A 19,435-nucleotide genomic window follows, 5' to 3' on the forward strand; every position below is an offset into this window, starting at 1 on the left:
AAGAGGTTAAGATCACCATCTGCTTCCGGGAGGATCCGAACACGATCCGCGCCAGACACATGACTGAGGTGCCCTTGAGCAAGATCTGTTTTTGGTAGCTGGAACACTTGGTGAAGACCAGAATGAACAAGTTTCTACTTTTAGAGGGTGGCTTTCCTCCCTAATGAGTGGGCATTGCTTTGTTAAGAACTTAAATGTTGAAAATTTCATCCAAGCTTCTGAAATTCACTCCAGTTACTTTGGAAGCAGTACGAACAACTCTCCCTATGGGTTCCTTGTCCTTGATAGCAAGGTTTCCATACCAACAAAAAGGAAATGACAGAATCAATAAAACACTATTGAACATTTTCATTAGGCTTTTATCTACCTGAAATTTAGCAAGTTTTCTCTAAACAAAAAGCCATTGTTTATCTTTTTTGCAAAGAATCTCACAGTTCACCTCAAATTTATCTTATCTTAAGCCAACAGTCTCAAATTTTGGTGTTAAGATGGACAGTGAGTTGAAACTGGACCGGCAAATTGCTGCTGTTGTCAAATCCAGCTTTTTTTCATCTTAGGCGGCTGGCTAAGGTAAAGAATAGTCTATCTCAGAAGCACTTAGAAACAGTAATCCATGCCTTTGTTACATCTCGGCTGAATTACTGTAAGGTACTTTACCTTGGAATCAGGCAGTCCTTCTTCAAGCATCTCCAGCTTGTCCAAAATGCTGCTGCTCATCTCTTAACTGGTGCCCGTAATAGGGAGCACATAACCCCTATCCTGGCCTCTCTTCACTGTCTGTCTATAAAATTTAGAGTCCATTCTAATCGCGTAGGTAGTCTTGTGACTCGTTTTGGGCTTTTTGGTGGTTCTTACCAAGTCATTTCAAAATAAAATACTGCCTACGGGTTTCCTACGATTGTTTCATTTGTTTTTAAATCTCTAAATGGTCTTGCCCCACCTTACCTCGCTGAGCTCTTGCACCCCTACGCACCTGCTCGGTGCCTCAGGTCAGCAGACCAGACACAATTGGAGGTACCGAGGACAAAGCGGAGGCTTAGAGGGGATCGAGCCTTTGCAGTTGCCGGTCCCTCCCTTTGGAACGACCTTCCACAAAATATTAGGCAATCTCCCTCTCTATCTGCTTTTAAAACCCCTCTTAAAACCCATCTGCATCTGGAAGGGAATGCACCTTTAAATTGCGATTTGTCTTTTTCATTGTTTTAAAAAAAAAAACAAAAAAAAAAAACAATAGAACTTTGTCTTCATTTAATTTATAAAACACCTTTAAAAAAAAACAACAACAACAACTTTCAACTCAAAATGATAAATATAGCCGTTTAGATTTTAGAAATACAACTTTAAGCCATTAATCCCTTATTTTATACATGGACCATGTGTATAATCAGGATGTATCTATCTGCCTCATATTGCACTTAAAGTTGTGTTGCTAAATCCTACACGGCGATATTAGACATTTTGAGTTGATTTGAGTGTGAGAGAGCGAGCGAGAGAGCGCATAAGAGATGCAAACTGTGAAAGGCCTTTTTGTAATGCCAGGACAGGGATGGCAGGATGATTGTGTTATTATGTGAAAGTGCATGCAGTGGCTTCAATATGAAATGCATGGTTGGATGCAGTAAATGTTGGATTTTAAGTTCTATTGACTTTTATAACATTTACAGCAAGATATTTAATATATTGTTCTACATACTGTATATAATGTATGTCATCGCATGTGACAGCATATGCTCCAGACCTGTCCATATTCAAGAATCTTTGTAATTGTCACATTTTGTATCTCATTCATTCTAGATTTAAGAAGAATTTAAAGGCCTTCTACTTTGTACATCCAACATTTCGCTCCAAGGTAAGACTCATCATCCGTTAGGGAAACATTTTACTGATTTCACTTGTCAAAATGTACAAATTGTCTTTCTTTCATCATGATCCATAGATAAATATGAACAATAATAGGGAGTCTGCAGAGTGTTGTAAAGGTCTCCATTAAGATATTTCAATGCCCATTTCATGTGTTGTTCTCTGTCAAATTTTTTTTTTAACTATTATTACCCAACCATTTCAAGCATGTCATCGTGCCACATGAGTGGCATGACCCTCTATTGTCAAAACCTGCAGGTGTCCACTTGGTTCTTCACCACCTTCAGCGTGTCTGGCATGAAGGACAAGGTGCGTTATCTTGACAACCTGCAGCAGCTCTTCACCTGCATCAGGCCGGAGCAGATTGACATCCCGCCTTTTGTGCTGGAGTACGATGCACGGGTGAGCGCACCGCACACACAGGCAAACGCCTTTAAGGTGGGCTCAAGCTGTTTCAAGTGTTTCCAGGTTCATGCAAGGCTTTGAAAAGTTCCCATAAGAAATAATGTAAGAACTAATATAAATAAACACGTTCGAGGGTCAAACTGTCAGCCACATAAAACCTGTTTTAACTGTACAGGCATTTTAACATTCATAAACTAAATAAAAGTACTTGTCCTGAAAGGCATGTAATGTAGAGGGAACGGGAAGGTCTTTGCAGGGTGATGCTATTCATCTAATGATGTTTTGGAGGTACATTGATTTTTATATGAAACTGATGGTTATTTAATTTTTGTCCTTTGAGGTCCATTTCGAATGTTGGCATTATGCATTTCATGGTACCGTTTTGTGGTTCTCTTACAAAAAAACTAATGCTGTCAATGTTAAAGCGTTAACTACTTAATTAATCACAAAAATGAATGCATTAATCATATATTAAAACAGATTAATCACACTATTAATTTTGACCGCAGATGATCCTTTAGCTGACAGTGGATGGTTACGTTAAAGGTAACACAGGTTGTTTGAGCAATAAACATAACTACATGCATTAAAGTAAAGCATTGAATAAATGTTTGCATGTGACATTGAGAATATTTGTTTATGTCAAAATATTGGGCTCTTTTTTTTCCTCCATTTTAAATTATGTAAGTGATTGACTGATTAGAAAAAAAGGAGGATGAGTGTGTGCAGTTGATCCAAAAATGTTGAAGACGTCCTCATAACATTGAATGTCGAAAGAGTGAACACATAGCAGGTGCTCTTCAAATTTGACAGGAAAACAATGTTGATTAAAAAAGCCTTTTTAATGTATCGATTAATAGTGATGAATCACAATTCTAAGGTGTGATTTATTTTAAAAATGTAAACATTTGACAGCTTTAAAGAAAACACAAAAAAGGCTTTAGATCAGTGGGGTTAAAATTGGATTTCATCATGCGCCAGATCGTAGTTTTGGTTTCCACAAGAGGGTCAAAAGCCATAAAAATGTGGCATCTTCTTATCATATTGCTACCAGAGGTGGGAGCGTTAATGCATTTTGAGCGTCCTTCATTCGGCAAGCGTCAATTGTCACCCTTCCGTCCTCGTTAATTTGTCAATATCTCATGTTGAATAGCATTATAATCATCAATCCATCATTCGTCATCCCTCAGCGAAAAGGGCGTTCTTCCGTCAATATTGACGGAATGCCCACCGTCATTGACGGACTGACGGACCTTCCGTCAGGAATATCCACTTTTTTGTCAGGTTCGCATTGAACTGCATGCGCTAGGCCTTACTAGATACACTACATTGCATAACACACTTCCAATGTTATTGTTTGTGACTCCAATTAGTGTCATGGTGTCATGAAATAAAATTCCGAAATACAGCACAGGCAGGATCATATCTAAGTAAAATGCAGGGTTTATAATTGTGAAGAAGAGTCATTGTGCATTATAGATATGGTTTCAATTGAAGTGCAGTGTGTCAAATGGAGACCACTGATTGGCTATTAGCTAGAAAATGCAAATCATTCCTCCTATCAAAGAGATCCGCTGGCCGATGACATCACACTATGGCATTACACCCCGTTAAATAAGAGTGATGTGCTCATTTATGAGTTGAATTTGTTCATTGAATTCACATGGAACCTTTCTCTGCATGTTGTCAAGATAATAATAATTAACTGAACTTTGATTTGTGTTTTTGATATATTTTTGTAATGCAATAGAAAAAAAGATCACCCAGGCAGGTTACTGGAGGGGAAAAGTAATAACTGATTTGCATTTCCTGTCTAGCACAGCCAATTACAGCGATTGTCACCAACATTAATTTGCATAAAAAGCAAAATGACAGAAACATCTCTTAATACTGAACCATTTTAATCAAAATCACTGCTTTTGCACTCTTACGTTTGTTCATGGTCACCATGACTGTGGATCGCACCACAAAACATGACCTCCCAGCCTTGTTCCTTCTTGTCATGATGTGAAAGGCAATGATTTTGAGGGTCTTGGGTAAAGTGACCAATCCCATTAGTTTGTTATCTCAGTTTCAAGTCTTCCTGATATAGAACCAGAGAAAGTATTGGAAATGGGAACAACAACAAATGACTCACTTAATTTGTGGATGTTTGGCTGAGGGTGAGGGGGGGTGTATGTGTTCTAGGTAGCACACATTGATCACTTTAATCGCAACCACAGTGCTCAAGGCTGCGAAGAGCCAGCTTTGCTCCTCCACTTGCTCTCACTGAAGTGCAGCACCCCGTGAGGATGAAACCTTCAATGGAGTGTGACTGACTGGTCTGGATGCAGGCCGGCAGCAAGAAAACCAATCATGTGTTTGCATCTGATTGTGGTTGAAGAGGTTGGCTTCGTCCTTCACGTTGGCGCACAGCGATCTCGAGCTTGTTACATCTCTTGGACGCTTGTAAGCTTCCATAAAACCATTCTGACATTTTGAATGGCTCCAGTGGTGAGAAGACAACGCATAAAACTCGTGTGCAAAAGATTGCCATAATTGTCTCCCAAAACCCATAAAAGGCTAACGCTGTGTTCCAAATGTTGACGGATTTAAAAGAAATGAAATTCTACTTTTAGCTTTTCTGGGAAAGTTTGATACTATTTCTTTATACGTTAGTGTCCTGTCAATGGCTGTGAATAGGTTAACTTGGAGTTGCAAGTGACTCAGCAAGTACGACGGCTTGTGATTGGCTGACATGAGTTGGGCTCCAATTTCCAATCTTCCGCCATGTACAAAAGTAGCTTTGCCATTCCGCAGCTGAGGTTAACTGGCTGGTTTGGCGGCTAAATAGCAGCCACTCCTCAAAAACCCTCTAATCATCACCTCCGTTGTGGTGAATAAGTGACACTTATGACAAATATCATTGACATGAAAGGAGGATAGGTAGTAATTCAATAGCAAACTAAATGCTAAGGCTAATCCGTACTAACCCAGCGCTAAGCTATCATTAAATGTAGTCACAAAATGCCAAAATAATTAATCAATGCTGCAGTGTAATTTCCACTCGTCTTGCTAGAGCCATGTTTGTTACTGTTTGTTTGTAACCTACTATGAACAATAGGGATGTAACGATAAGGGCAATATCGTGATATTAAAACTGCCACAATATCGTCGTCGTCGTCATGTTCACAATATTTAAAGGGAACACATCTGTTTAAAAAAAAAAAAAAAAAGTCAGGTTGATTTCCATTTGTGCATTTCTAGTACCCTCTGGTGGCTAGTTTATTAGTGCAATTTAATTTTCATTAGCTATGCTTTGGCCTATGTTTAGAGGAACTCAATGTTTGCGTGCAAGTAAGTGCCTCATTATTATTAATAGAGATTGTAGGTGGTTTATATTCATTGCTGTTTTGTACAAACGCACAATATTGTGCTTTTTTTGGTATGAGCGCTTTTTTTTTCTTTTTTTTTTTTACAAAATTGTGACCTTTATTAAATTTCGCCAAACTCCCCACAATATTGTGATAATTATTGTATCGTGACCTTCATATCGTGATCATATCATATTGTGATGTTTGGATATCGTTACATCCCTAATGAACAGCAAATACATATCTTCATTAATACATATTCAAACTGTACAGTCTGAAATTAATTATCACGTTCTTCAGCCAGACGATAGCCCTATAATGCCCCCTTCAGACCAAATGTGAAATGTCACTTCACCCTGTGTGCCGTTTGAGTTTGATCCCAGAATATGTGTGTGCGTGCATGTGTGCGTGCGTGCGTGTGAATTTGTGCTTACTAATTCACCTGAAACCTAATAAAAATCCCATACCCTTCACCTTAACCGGATACTTCAGAGTCGTGAAGTTCAGAAGCTCAGGAGATAAGAGGAAAGATCAAAGGGAAGAAAGATGACGCAAAGTGAAATCCAGCACCAACCAGACACCACCTCCCACCCACATGGTGTCCAGTAACCTCCCACCAGTAACCTCTAAATTCCAACAGATTAGGGAGCTCTCAAGAGACCAAAGGAAAAACTAAAGACAGGAAAGAAGGAAGGAAGGAAGGAAGGAAGGAAGGATGAAGCAGACTGAGATCCACAGACACCAGCCTCCACTGATTCAGCGAACAGTGGTAGGGGAGAAGCAAATTCTGTTTGAATTTCAGTAGATGGTGGTGTGATTGATCTGGCATGCATAAGAACCTCCAGCAAAGAGAGGAGCCGTAAATCCCGGTCTGACAAGGCAAGCGCAGGTGTGGGAGCAGCAGGCCTCTGCCTGTGATGTTGGCGCCGCCTCCTGCCACACTCCGGAACTGCCGAGAGAGAGAGAGAGAGAGAGAGAGAAACAGAACCATGACAATTAAATTCCAAATAAAATTTTGCGGAGGCAGTAACTGGTTAAATGATTTCCTTTATGAAAGAAAGTGGCACGTGTTATAATCACTTAAGCGTTACACAAACATTCACATCAGCAAGGATGAAATGAAATCTAATCTATTCATTCAATAATTATAAATACAAATTAAAAAGATTCTGGATTTTCTTAAATTGCAATCATTCATGTCTTTCTTCAATGTAAGAAAATACTTTTAATTCGTGTGAACAGTAAATTGTAAATGTGGTCTTTAGAATTTGATTTTCTTATGGATTGATGGTAAAAAGAGATATTAAAATAATCAATTCATAGTTTTATGCATGGATATCAGGCTCGAAAAGAAAAATGGATTTGATATTGATTATTAAATGTTTTAAATCACATTATTATTTTTTAGGCAAATGAACAAACAGTATATGCCTAATCATTTGGAATAAACTATAATACGTACGTTAATGCTCGTCATCACTGTATTCATGGAAGATTTTCTTCTGTTTCGATCAAGCACCCAACAAAATGTTTTTGAAGTGAATTTCAATTGGGTTGCTGCACAACACGCCGCTCGTCGCTAAACGTGATAAGCAACGTGAGAGCGGAACAGCTGAGCTCAAAAGTCTTTCGAGGATACAAGTTTCCGCTGATAAAGTGCCAACGGGCAGTTTGACAGAAAAAAAAATTCTTGCAAACGTATCAGCTTCTTTAACCTTGTGCTTGGCCGACCAGAAAAGAGACACACTGAAATGTTTTTCCTTCTTTGATTTGTGACCCAGTTTCTGATCTCTCCATTACAGGTGAACGGATGTTCCCAGTCTTCCGGCCTGTGATGGCCGAACAGTCGCAGTCCCAATCCGTTTCCAAACGTTTTATGGTCGACAACCGCCTGAATCCACCTGAGGGGCTGATCGACATTGTGGAGAGTGAACAAAATTGCTGCAGTCCACTTGTTGGTGCTTTTCGTGCAGCTTCTGCATCTTGGAAACCAACATCCATATGACTCAAAGTTACCATTGTGATGCTGTCATCATGCAGCTAGAAGATGTCAGTGGTCTGATGCAACATGACATTCAGAAAATACAACAAGTTGAATTCATTTGGAAGCGACGAAAAGCCCAACGTGACTGGGAAGTGTTAACAGCTGATGTCGGGAATATCCACAAGATGGCGCTGAATTTCATTTTTAAATCTATCAAAAGCTTTACATTCATGCCAGGTACTTCCTGTTTGGAATCAACACTGTTCTCACGTGGAGATTTGTCTTGTAGCACGTTAATTTTCATTTCAATCTCAATCATGAAAAATCACATTGTCACCAAACTTTCTTTTTAATCAGATGTTTTTTTTCCCTTTGGTCACAGGACCTAAAATGATAACCTAATGATATTTTTTCTTCAACAATTGTATCCAGCAAATAGTCACGGCAACTTTTAACATTCTTTTATGACACTTCCAGCTTCAATCTTATTGTGCCAGATGAGAAATGTAAAATTAGCTAACTTGTAGCAAAATTGTGAGGAAACAAAAGTCATATTTTCAAATGTTTCCTTCAACTTCCGGCTTCAGCGTTATTTTTTGCCAGACAACAATCAGGCTGATCGGCGCTTTCCGTGTCGAGGCATTGGATTCCTACGACAGATTTATGGCAGCAAGTTAAAGTTGTTGTCATCGCTAACACGTTTGCTTCAAGTGGCCCCAAGGTGCCTGTTCGTCATTTGGACGGTTTCCGGTCCGCTTTTCCGATTCCGTCAACTTGGCGTCACGTTGCTTCAGAGTATACATGAAAGGAAATTGTTTTTGGATTTCCATTGATGATGACACTTTCGTTTGATCACTTTATTTACTGTTTTGCACACACCCGCACATTTTTTTTTCCCAAGTTGGCAATGATGAGAGGGTCTTTGTTTAATGGTCAATCAAAAATACAGAAGTACTTGAATTACATTCCTGTGAATGTTTTATAGTCTGTTTGACAACAAAGGCAACAAACAAAACACATTACAAATATTAAGTGGTCGCATCTTCATATTGCTTTCATCTTGACACTTGAGACTGAAATCAAAGGCTGTATTGTTTATCTGGACGTTAACCAAAACAAAAGTTGCGAGGTTTTTAAATTGTACTAAAAAATGTGAAAGTGTGAATAAAGTATATTAGGAGCCTGATTTTTCCCATGTAATAGTACGAAACTGATTATGAGCCAAATGTATCTTTTAAATTTTTTATTTTGTTTTACTTCCACAGTTAATTGTCAACTTTTTTTTATACTCTGATTAAAATGATCTGCCTTAGTTTGTATTATTTATTTTCTTGTGTGATGGGATAGCTGTCTACACCAGCAAAAAAAAAAAAAAAAAAATGTGTAAATTTATTTATTTATTGGTGGAAAATTGAGACAGTGTAGGGGCGAGCTACACAGGCAGCGTCTTTACTCTGCCTAAATGCCAGATCGATTCCATTCTGGGTTGGTGCTGTTCATACATAAGAGTGACGCGGAAAAATACCAGCTTTACAGGCAGTGTGAAAGGATTTCATGTGTGTGCCCAACAGCGTAAAATGATCCTTCTCACAAAGTGTTGAAAATTGTTGAGAATGAAAATGCAGGCGAACTCTCCAAGTTCTTGTTTGATGTTGGAGCGCTGCGAGCCAGACCGAGTTCGCTTGGAAGAACTTTGGGGCGACGAGTTCAAGCGCTTATCATTTCAGGCTGTGATGGCATCCCCGGAGGAGGAACACCGCGAGATCCTGAAAGATTCATACCACCCATATGGGCCGTTAAGTTGTCAAAGGAGACATTTGGAGATTGGTTCATGTCAAACTTGTGAAGTTCGGAGCATACTAGAGCTATGTCACTGCCTTTATATTTCCATGCATCCTTGGTGATGGGATTTCAACAATCCATCAGAAGCATTTATTTATTTTTTTTTCACGATAACACGAAAATGTGAACTAAAAAGCTCCATTTGTTTGTAAAATGTCAGGGTGACATCCAGGGATATCATAGTTTGGGAATTTTTCGTTTTAATTAGTTTTGATTTCGTTTTGACTTTTGTTTTTTAAATTTAGTTTGTTTTAATTAGTTTTCATGGTGGTTCTGTTGGTTTTTATTAGTTTTAGTTATTTAATAAATGTTTAGTTTATTTTTAGTTAGTTTCAGTATTTAGTTTTTAAAAATGTGTATTACTTGTGCGCAATATAAAAAAAAACACGAGAGTGACGTCATCTGAATGTGCTTTTCTTTTTTTGGCTGCTGCTAGGTGACGTCGCTTCTGTGTGACACACTTTCAAACGTCCTTATTCTGCTTAATATCAAAAATAAATCTACTTAAAATCATCCCCAAAGGCTCATGCATTAAATTAATTACAAAAGTACATTTTTACTATAATTAGAGTTAGTTTAGTTAATTTTCTAAACATCCATCCATCCATTTTCTTGACCGCTTATTCCTCACAAGGGTCGCGGGGGCTGCTGGCGCCTATCTCAGCTGGCTCTGGGCAGTAGGCGGGGGACACCCTGGACTGGTTGCCAACCAATCGCAGGGCACACAGAGACGAACAACCATCCACACTCACATGCACACCTAGGGACAATTCGGAGCGCCCAATTAACCTGCCATGCATGTCTTTGGAATGTGGGAGGAGACCGGAGTACCCGGAGAAGACCCACGCGGGCACGGGGAGAACATGCAAACTCCACCCAGGAAGGTCCGAGCCTGGACTCGAACCGGAGACCTCAGAACTGGGAAGCGGACGTGCTCAGTTGCGATTCAAAATTCAATTTTTTGTGTTCAGCAGCTTTGTAAGTGCAGTTAATGTTCATTGAACATAATGTTACAGAGGTCAACAAAAATAAAACTGTTTGATAAATAAACCTGAGTACTTGTCCCTACAACCTGGCTGTATTTTAAAGTGTGCTTTTGAGATGGAACCCCTTCAAAGATGGCAGTTGGATTCAACCACTTTGTGAAGTGATTTCCTACCACCTACACAACTGAGGGAGAATCTAATACACTGCAAAATTACAAGTGCATCTGTCATTTTTCTCTTGCGTTCACAGCTAGTCGCTAAGTGAGGATGGAGGAATCTACAATTATTGTTTAGTCTTGGCTTAGCTTCATTGCTTTTTGCTTCCCTTTTATCTGGAACAACGAACAAAAGGGTTCCTAGTGTCAATGATTGGACTAGTTTGAGCAACAAATCAGCCGTGGAGAGTCAACATGTTGACACTTCACGCATCGTTGGTGCAACCAAAGATATCGAATCAAACGCAGACTCAAAAAATTAAGAACAACAAACAGAACTTGATTATGTGCTTAAGCCGTCAAGAGAAATCATCTGCGACGGGCCTGATCGCCATATGTTGACTTTGGGGGTGCTTTGCTATCAGTGTTGCCGGTAACGCGTTACTTAGTAACTGATTACTTAGTAACGCGTTACTCAAAAAAGTTTCTTTCTAAAGTAACTAATAGTCTAACGCGTTACTTTATTCTACAAAGTAATCTGATTAAAGTTACTGTCCAGAGAATCAATGCGTTACTCCACATTTTCATGAAGAAGGCAAACTATCTCACTGTTGTAACTGTTGGATTGTTGTCAGGTGTCCTTAATTGACGTAATCTACTACTGGGTGTGGGCGGGGTTACACACCGGTGTTCATTCAAATAAATGGCTGTGCACTCAGTCACTATGTGAGTTGCATGCAGGCCGAACGCAAACTGCTGCTGTCTTGTGTTTTCCTCCGTCTGCCGGCATTTCCAAGTCCTGAGGCATGGCTGCGCCAACAGGTTATGGGCCCAGTAGTAGATACGGGAAAGATTTTGGAAGCCGATGGAATCGTTTATGTTTTGACGGAGATGAAAAGAATTATGAACTGTGGGAAACAAAGTTCCTGGCACATTTGCGTCTGCTCGATCTCAAGAACACGATCTTGAGTGAACCTCCCGATGCAGACATGGATGATGCAGATGAAGACACCAGTAAAAATGAAGAGGCGTACGCAGTTCTAATTCAGCTGTTGGACGACAAAAGTTTGTCACTTGTGATGAGGGACGCCGCGGATGATGGCAGGAAAGCGCTGCAGATCCTGCGCGACCATTACGCAGGTAAAGGAAAGCCGCGCGTAATTAGTTTGTACACTGAACTGACATCTCTTCAAAAAGGTGTGAACGAAAGTGTCACGGACTACATTATTCGCACAGAGACTGCCATTACAGCGTTGCGTAACGCAGGAGAGACACTGAGTGACAGCTTGCTGACCGCAATGGTTTTAAAGGGCCTGCCTGACACGTTTAAACCGTTCTCTGTTCATGTTACGCAGAGTGACGAAAAGATAACCTTCGCCGAATTTAAAACAAAATTGAGAAGCTATGAAAGCACCGAGAAGTTTGGAGCTTCGAGCTCAGGCGAGGATAGCGTGATGAAGGTTAAAGGAAGAGACAATTGGGCCGCAAAGATCACCTGCTTTAAATGTGGACAAAAAGGCCACAAAGCCGCGGAGTGCGCATCGACTGGAGAGCGTAGAGAGAAAAGACGATGGTGCAGTCTCTGCAAGAATGCTACGCATAAGGACGCACAATGTCGGCGGAGAAAGCGGGATGAAGCGAAGCAAGCGGTGGACGAGGAGGACCACACGTTCGCATTTAAGGTGCACGAGCCTGTCAGCACAGTGAATGCGAAGGGCCTCATGGTCGACTCAGGAGCGACGAAGCACATCATCACCGACATCGAAAAATTTGAGGAGTTTGATCCAAGCTTCAAACCTCAGCGCCACATTCTTGAGTTGGCTGACGGAGCGCGGACAAGCGGGATTGCGCTGAAGAAAGGTACGGCCAAAGTGCGCATAAGGAACAGCGAAGGCCGCGATGTCAACGTGAACTTGATGGAGGCGCTCTACGTCCCGTCATTTTCCCAAGACGTTTTTTCGGTCACAGCGGCAACGGGGCAGGGAGCCACAGTCATCTTTAAGGAGGGACAAAATAAACTCATCCATAAAGATGGTATGATTTTTGACATAAATACAAAAGACAGACTATATTATTTGAGTACCATTCAAAATGATATTGATGAGTGCAATGTGTGTTATGATGTCCAGACATGGCATGAAATATTGGGTCACTGTAATTATGATGACGTGTTAAAGCTGGAAAGTGTCACAAAAGGTATGAAAATTGAAGGGAAAAGTCAGAAATGTAATTTGAAATGTGAAGTGTGCATCAAAGGTAAATTTGCACAGAGCAGAAACACAGCCTCTGATGAAAAAGCTAAAAACATTTTGGAACTTGTTCATGCAGACTTGGCTGGACCTATAGAACCAGCTGGAAAAGATGGTTTTCGATTTGCTTTAGCATTTACAGATGACTACTCAGGAGCTATGTTCACTTATTTCCTCAAAACCAAGAGTGACACAGTTAAAGCTACGGAAAAATTTATAGCAGATGTTGCTCCTTATGGGAAAATAAAATGTATGAGATCAGATAATGGAACCGAATTTACATCTTCTTTGTTTCAGTCTCTGCTCAGTCGAAACGCTATCAAACATGAAACCTCAGCTCCTTACTCACCCCATCAGAATGGGACTGCAGAAAGAGCATGGAGGACTCTGTTTGAAATGGCAAGATGTATGTTAATTGAGAGCGGACTACCAAAAGAGTTGTGGACATATGCAGTACAAACTGCAGCTATAATTAGAAATCGATGCTTGAATAGACGTCTTCAACAAACCCCATATTTCATATTAACTGGGAAGAAACCCGATTTGTCCAAAATGAGAGCATTTGGTACAGAGTGTTTTGCCTACAAATATGATAAGAAAAAGTTAGACACGCGCTGTGAAAAGGGAATATTTGTTGGCTATGATAAAAACAGTCCTGCATTTTTAATCTATTATCCAAATACGGGTAAAGTAATGAAAAACAGGCTAGTGAAGTTTGTCACAAAGAATACAAATGAATGTGATACTCAGACAGATGATTTGCACGACTATTTCCAACACAAAATGAGAGCTGACCTTCAGCAACCGAAACTTGATTTGTCCAATGTAATTCCACAAAAAGTAAAAAGCGAGTTGTGTGAGTCCAATAGTGATCTAAAAAGTGATGAGGGAAACCAAAGTCCTCGCTATCCAAAGAGAGAAAGAAGACCCCGCAGTATTATACTGATTATGAATACGAAGTAAAAACTGAAGATGAAGGGTCAATAGATGTTGATTATTGTTATCGTGTAACTTGTGATGTTCCATTGACAGTACAGGAGGCTTTGAGCTCTTCAAAATCAGAGCAGTGGGTTAAAGCCATGAAAGAAGAAATTGATTCTTTAACAGAAAATGACACCTTTACATTAACATCTTTACCTGAAGGTAAACATGCAGTGGGGGGAAGATGGGTTTTTGCCATTAAAGATAACCCAGTTGAGACCATTTACAAGGCTAGATATGTGGCAAAAGGTTATAGTCAAGTGGCTGGTATTGATTATAATGAAACGTTCTCACCTACTCCTGATATGACCTCAGTCCGTGTGCTAATGCAACTTGCAGCTCAGTACGACTTAGAGCTCCATCAGATGGATGTTAAAACTGCATATTTGCATGCCCCTATAGATTGTGAAATTTATATGGAGCAGCCTGAAGGGTTTGAGGTGAAGTCGAAAACAGGAAAGAAATTGGTGTGTAGACTCAATAAGTCACTGTATGGTCTGAAACAGTCAGGGCGGAATTGGAATAAAATGCTTCATGACTGTCTAATTGAAAATGACTTTGTTCAAAATACAGCAGACTATTGTGTTTACAGTAAAGAATCGGACAATGAAAAGATCATCCTGATTATTTGGGTTGATGACATTATCCTTGCAGCGAGTGATTGTCAAATACTTCAAAGTGTGAAGGAAATGTTGAGAAAAAAATTCAAAATTAAAGATCTTGGGAAGTTGACACATTTCCTTGGCATAGATTTTACCCAGAAACAGGGGCAAGTAAAAATGGATCAGAAGAGATTCATAACCAAGATTTTGGAAAGATTTGACATGACTCACTGCAAAGCAAGATTAACACCATGTGAAATGAAAATGAAATTTGATAATGAGGGTGAACTTGCTGATTCAAAGAAATATCGTGAATTAATTGGCAGTTTAATCTATGTAATGACTTCTACTCGACCAGATTTGAGTTTCATCGTGAGTAAATTGTCACAATATCTTTCTGAACCAAAACAACAACATTGGGTAGCAGCTAAACATGTGTTAAGGTATTTAAAAGGCACAGTGGAAAAGGAATTGTGTTACAGGAAACATGTCAATCTTAAACTTGTGGCCTATGCTGATGCAGACTGGGCAGCTGATCAAAATGATAGGCGGAGTATGACTGGTTACTGTTTTAGCTTGTCTGAGAGTGGAGCTATTATTTCCTGGAAGTCTAAGAAACAACCCACTGTAGCTTTATCCACATGTGAAGCTGAATATATTGCTTTGTCAGTTACTACACAAGAAAGTCTTTACCTTGTACATTTACTTGCAGGAATGGACAATGGATTTGTGTATACACCTGTCACGATTTTTGAAGACAATCAAGGTGCTATTGCTCTTTCAAAGAACCCAGTATGTCGTCAACGGTGCAAGCACATTGACATTAAATATCATTTTGTCAGAGCTATACTTGGTGATGGGAAAATAATAATTTGTTACTGTCCTACAGATGGAATGGTGGCAGATATTTTTACTAAACCTGTTACTAAAGTGAGAATGGATGCATTTGTAATTTTTCTATTTGGTATTTAAATGTTTGTATAGATAGAAAACTGAATTGTGTGTTTAAGGATATGATGCACTGTTTTGTAATTATGTCAATTTAAGAACAAGTGGGGGTGTTGGATTGTTGTCAGGTGTCCTTAATTGACGTAATCTACTACTGGGTGTGGGCGGGGTTACACACCGGTGTTCATTCAAATAAATGGCTGTGCACTCAGTCACTATGTGAGTTGCATGCAGGCCGAACGCAAACTGCTGCTGTCTTGTGTTTTCCTCCGTCTGCCGGCATTTCCAAGTCCTGAGGCATGGCTGCGCCAACAGTAACAGTCACAAACAACTACGAAGATGAGGCAGAAGTCATTGATCACCACACTGAATTCAGCCATGGTCTGGTCATGAATGGTTTGCACATTCAAAACAAAAGTGATGATACTTTTACTACTAGTTTTATTAACCAACAGGCACACAACACAACAAAAAAAGTGTGCATTATGGACCATAAAAGTGGTAAAAAAAAATAATTTATTTCCATCCTCAACTGGTCCGTGAAGCATTATGGGATGAGGTCGTCTCCGCCCTCTCGCCAGGGGGAGTGACGTCAGACAAGTTACGTTTTCAGTAGGGGTGGAACAAAAAAACGATTCGACCGAACCATCGTTCGTCAAGGGGAGCTAAACGACCGTATCGGTTGCGAGTGAGGCTTTATGGTTTTCATAACAATAGCAAGAGTTCTGCGCCGTGCTCTACTTGTTTTGTTTACATTTCAGTAGCATCACCATTCAAGCTACTTCCGTGTTTCCGTGCTCGCGACACGGCGCGCGCGCGCGCAACGTGTGACAACATACAAATGGAGACAGTTAGCAGAAGCCGGTGCCGTACATCTCGGTATTTCCCATGGCTATCGAGTCCTCTTGGTGCACTTGTCCCGGGCCGGCGTTGGTACTGCGCGCGAGCCAAAAAGAATAACTCCCGTGACGATCCAATGCATGGATTCAAACGACACAGGTATGTCCCACAGCCAACACACCAGCTAAGCTAAAAGCACACTGCAAGTATCTCATTTCTCAGTTTGTGGCTCCCTGTCAATGTCTACAACTAGCATGAGCAGCAGATCGGAGAACTGAGACGTGCCCGCGATTACGACAGCCCAAAAAACAAAATATAAACAGTAGTGATTCTGTGGTCATCATCGTGTCTCAGATTAAAAAAACAAAAAAAGATGTCATACATTAACCAAAAATGAAAGTGATGACAAAAGAAAAAACAATTGTTAAATACAATAATTGTTGATTAAAAAGGGAAATGAACTTTTGGATATATTTTTGCATATATTAAGTGGTTAAAATGTGTTTGATAGATTTATTGTTCCATAAGGTGGCTTCATATTTCTTTTGGCTGGACAGTAGGTTTATTTCATGTCTTAAATTTATGTTTCTGAAATACTTCACAATGTGCAAATATTCTGTTTAATTGTGTTGGCGTCTGTCTAAAGGTTAAATATTTATATTTAACATTAAATTATCAACCTTTTGTTTTCCTGATCCTTATTTTGAAGAGAAAAAACAAACAAACCAAAAAACAATTATAACTGTCAATAACTACTAATAAATATTTAAACTGATACATGTGTACACACTGGAATAGCGGAACAAACAAACAATAGAGGAATTTAGGGGATTTTCATTTTCAACCTGGATAGATTTTTATTTTTTGTTTTATAAAAAGTATTTACGTTACAAGAAGTCAAGAGAGACTGCCTATTTTGTTTTTCATTAAAAAAAAACTTTATTTTCATGTTAAAAATGCACTTTCAATAAAGTATTTGGAACTCCGTTTCTACTGCATTATTTTTATGTTGAGATGGTGTTATCGGCAGCTGCTGAAAGTAACTAAAAAAGTAACTTTTAATCTAACTTAGTTACTTTTAAAATCAAGTAATCAGTAACGCAATTTAGTTACTTTTAAAACCAAGTAATCAGTAAAGTAACTAAGTTACTTTTTCAAGGTAACTGTGGCAACACTGTTTGCTATTCAGCAGGAGCACGTGCAAACTGTGAGCATGTTTCGAAAGGGAGATTGTTCACATGAAGACACAATGGCACATTAATGAGAACACATGCTGGTTATGGTCTATGTTTAGATTCTTTTTCCTTGTGTTGACTGTATGTGTCTGTCTTAAGTATTTTATGAGTGCGTTCAGTGAAAAGTGCCAGAGAAATCAAATTTAACGGCAGATATCGGCGACCAGTGCAAGGACTGGTCGCCTTTTAGTTGCATAGACACGTTGAGAGACAGACAACAATTCACCTGCACTAAATCAAGTCCAGAACTTCCTGCTCCAGATCAACGTTCAAGAGAGCTCAACTGATGCTTCACAATGTCAAAATGTAATCACATATATCAGAAGATAGACATGCCTTGCCCTGCGATTGGTTGGCAACCAGTCCAGGGTGTCCCCCGCCTACTGCCCAGAGCCAGCTGAGATAGGCGCCAGCAGCCCCCGCGACCCTTGTGAGGAATAAGCGGTCAAGAAAATGGATGGATGGATAGACATGCCAACATCAAAATTATTGTACGCTGACTTTGAGGGAAGTTAGTGTTTTGAGCTTATTTCATTATTCTGAAATGTGAATGAAATATGTGAGTTTGTGTGTGAACAACACACTTGGGTGTGTTTTATTTGTGCAGCAAACGAAAGGTTCGTGGTGCAAATACGTCACAAAATACATGAAAGTACAAAAGTAGGGATGTAATGATATCCAGACATCACGATAGGATATTATCACGATATGAAGGTCGTGATATGATAATTATCACGATATTGTTGGGGGGTCGGCGATATTTAAAAAAGATAAAAATATTGTAAAAAAAAAAAAAAAAAAAAAAAAAAAAAGAGCTCATACTAAAAAAAGCACAATATTGTGCTTTTGTACATAACATCATTGCACATAAACCACCTACAATCGCTAATAACAATATTAAGGCACTTACTTGCGAATGCAAGCACATATTGATCACTTCACAAGCAAATTGATCACTTCACAAGCACAACTCTTATGTTTCATGTTTTTAATGAAGTAAATCAGCACTGTGTTGGAAAACGTAAATGTTTATGCAGCTTATCAGAAGCTAGCATTGGTAGCTAATGCTCAACTTGCAGTTTTGTGTGTTCAGGAAGCTAAAGTTGAACTCTCAGATCTCATGAGAGGTTCACCATGTGGCCAACACTTGAGTGGGGCGAGCGCGCGCGTGCACAGGACATGTTTGCGAGAAGGAAGGCGCTGATGCGTGGAATGGCGCACGTTGTCTCTGTTTCGGCCACATGTCACCTGCTTCACGTCCTCTTGTGTGCTGGGCCCGCCCGCCCGGACTTGTTGGTCGGTTGGAAGGGGTGCAGGCGTGGGAGGTGGGGTCAAGCCAATTGCTTCTATTTGCGCAGCTTGTGTGGTTTCGGAGAGGTGGACAGTTTACATGAGCTGCCCCACTTTACACAGTTTTTCATGATGACATCGTTGCCAGTTGCCAGGATCATCAAAAGCCTTTAGTCAGAATCTTTGAAATCCAGCTTTAAGTCCACATGCTCTGTCCTCACGAGTTAGACCATTTACAACTTTATTTGAACTTGGATGAAAAGGAAAAATATATACATATCAATACAAAGCAAATTTTAGCTGTAACAGCATTTTTGTTCTATTTCAAAACAAGATTTTTAGTTTTTAGTTTTTTGAGTTTTGTTTTTTTTAATTTAGTTAGTTTTAATTAGTTTTCAGGGTGGTTCTGTTCATGTTTCTATTAGTTTTAGTCTTTAGTAAATGCTTAGTTTTAGTTTTTTATGTTTATTACTTGTGCACAATATTTAAAAAAACGCCATTATTCTGGTTTATATCAAAATAAATCTACTAAAAATCAGACTAAAACGAAGGGCATTTTTGCTATAATTATAGTTGTATATTAGTTAGTCTTGTAAACATAAAATGTAGTTTCAGTTATTTATTTTTTTATTTTTTTTAAAAAAGCATCTTTGCTTTTATTTCATTAACAAAATTGTTTTTTTAATTTTAGTTTTTTCGTTAGTT

At 39.3% G+C, this 19,435-nt stretch overlaps 1 protein-coding gene across 3 annotated transcripts in view; it reads left to right on the top strand.

The window, feature by feature from the left end:
* gdap2 (ganglioside induced differentiation associated protein 2) overlaps positions 1-8,914 on the top strand; it is a 68,461-nt gene extending 59,547 nt beyond the window's left edge. For all 3 annotated transcript variants that reach the window (XM_077537059.1, XM_077537061.1, XM_077537060.1), the window contains exons 12-14: positions 1,795-1,849; positions 2,119-2,262; positions 7,421-8,914. In XM_077537059.1, the coding sequence (XP_077393185.1) occupies positions 1,795-1,849; positions 2,119-2,262; positions 7,421-7,453 (232 nt within the window). In that variant the 3' untranslated portion in view covers positions 7,454-8,914. The remainder of the gene's footprint in view (positions 1-1,794; positions 1,850-2,118; positions 2,263-7,420) is intronic.
* The last annotated feature ends 10,521 nt before the right edge of the window (positions 8,915-19,435 follow it).

Source organism: Festucalex cinctus, chromosome 11 (genome assembly GCF_051991245.1).
Source record: "Festucalex cinctus isolate MCC-2025b chromosome 11, RoL_Fcin_1.0, whole genome shotgun sequence".
NCBI classification, from domain to species: domain Eukaryota; kingdom Metazoa; phylum Chordata; class Actinopteri; order Syngnathiformes; family Syngnathidae; genus Festucalex; species Festucalex cinctus.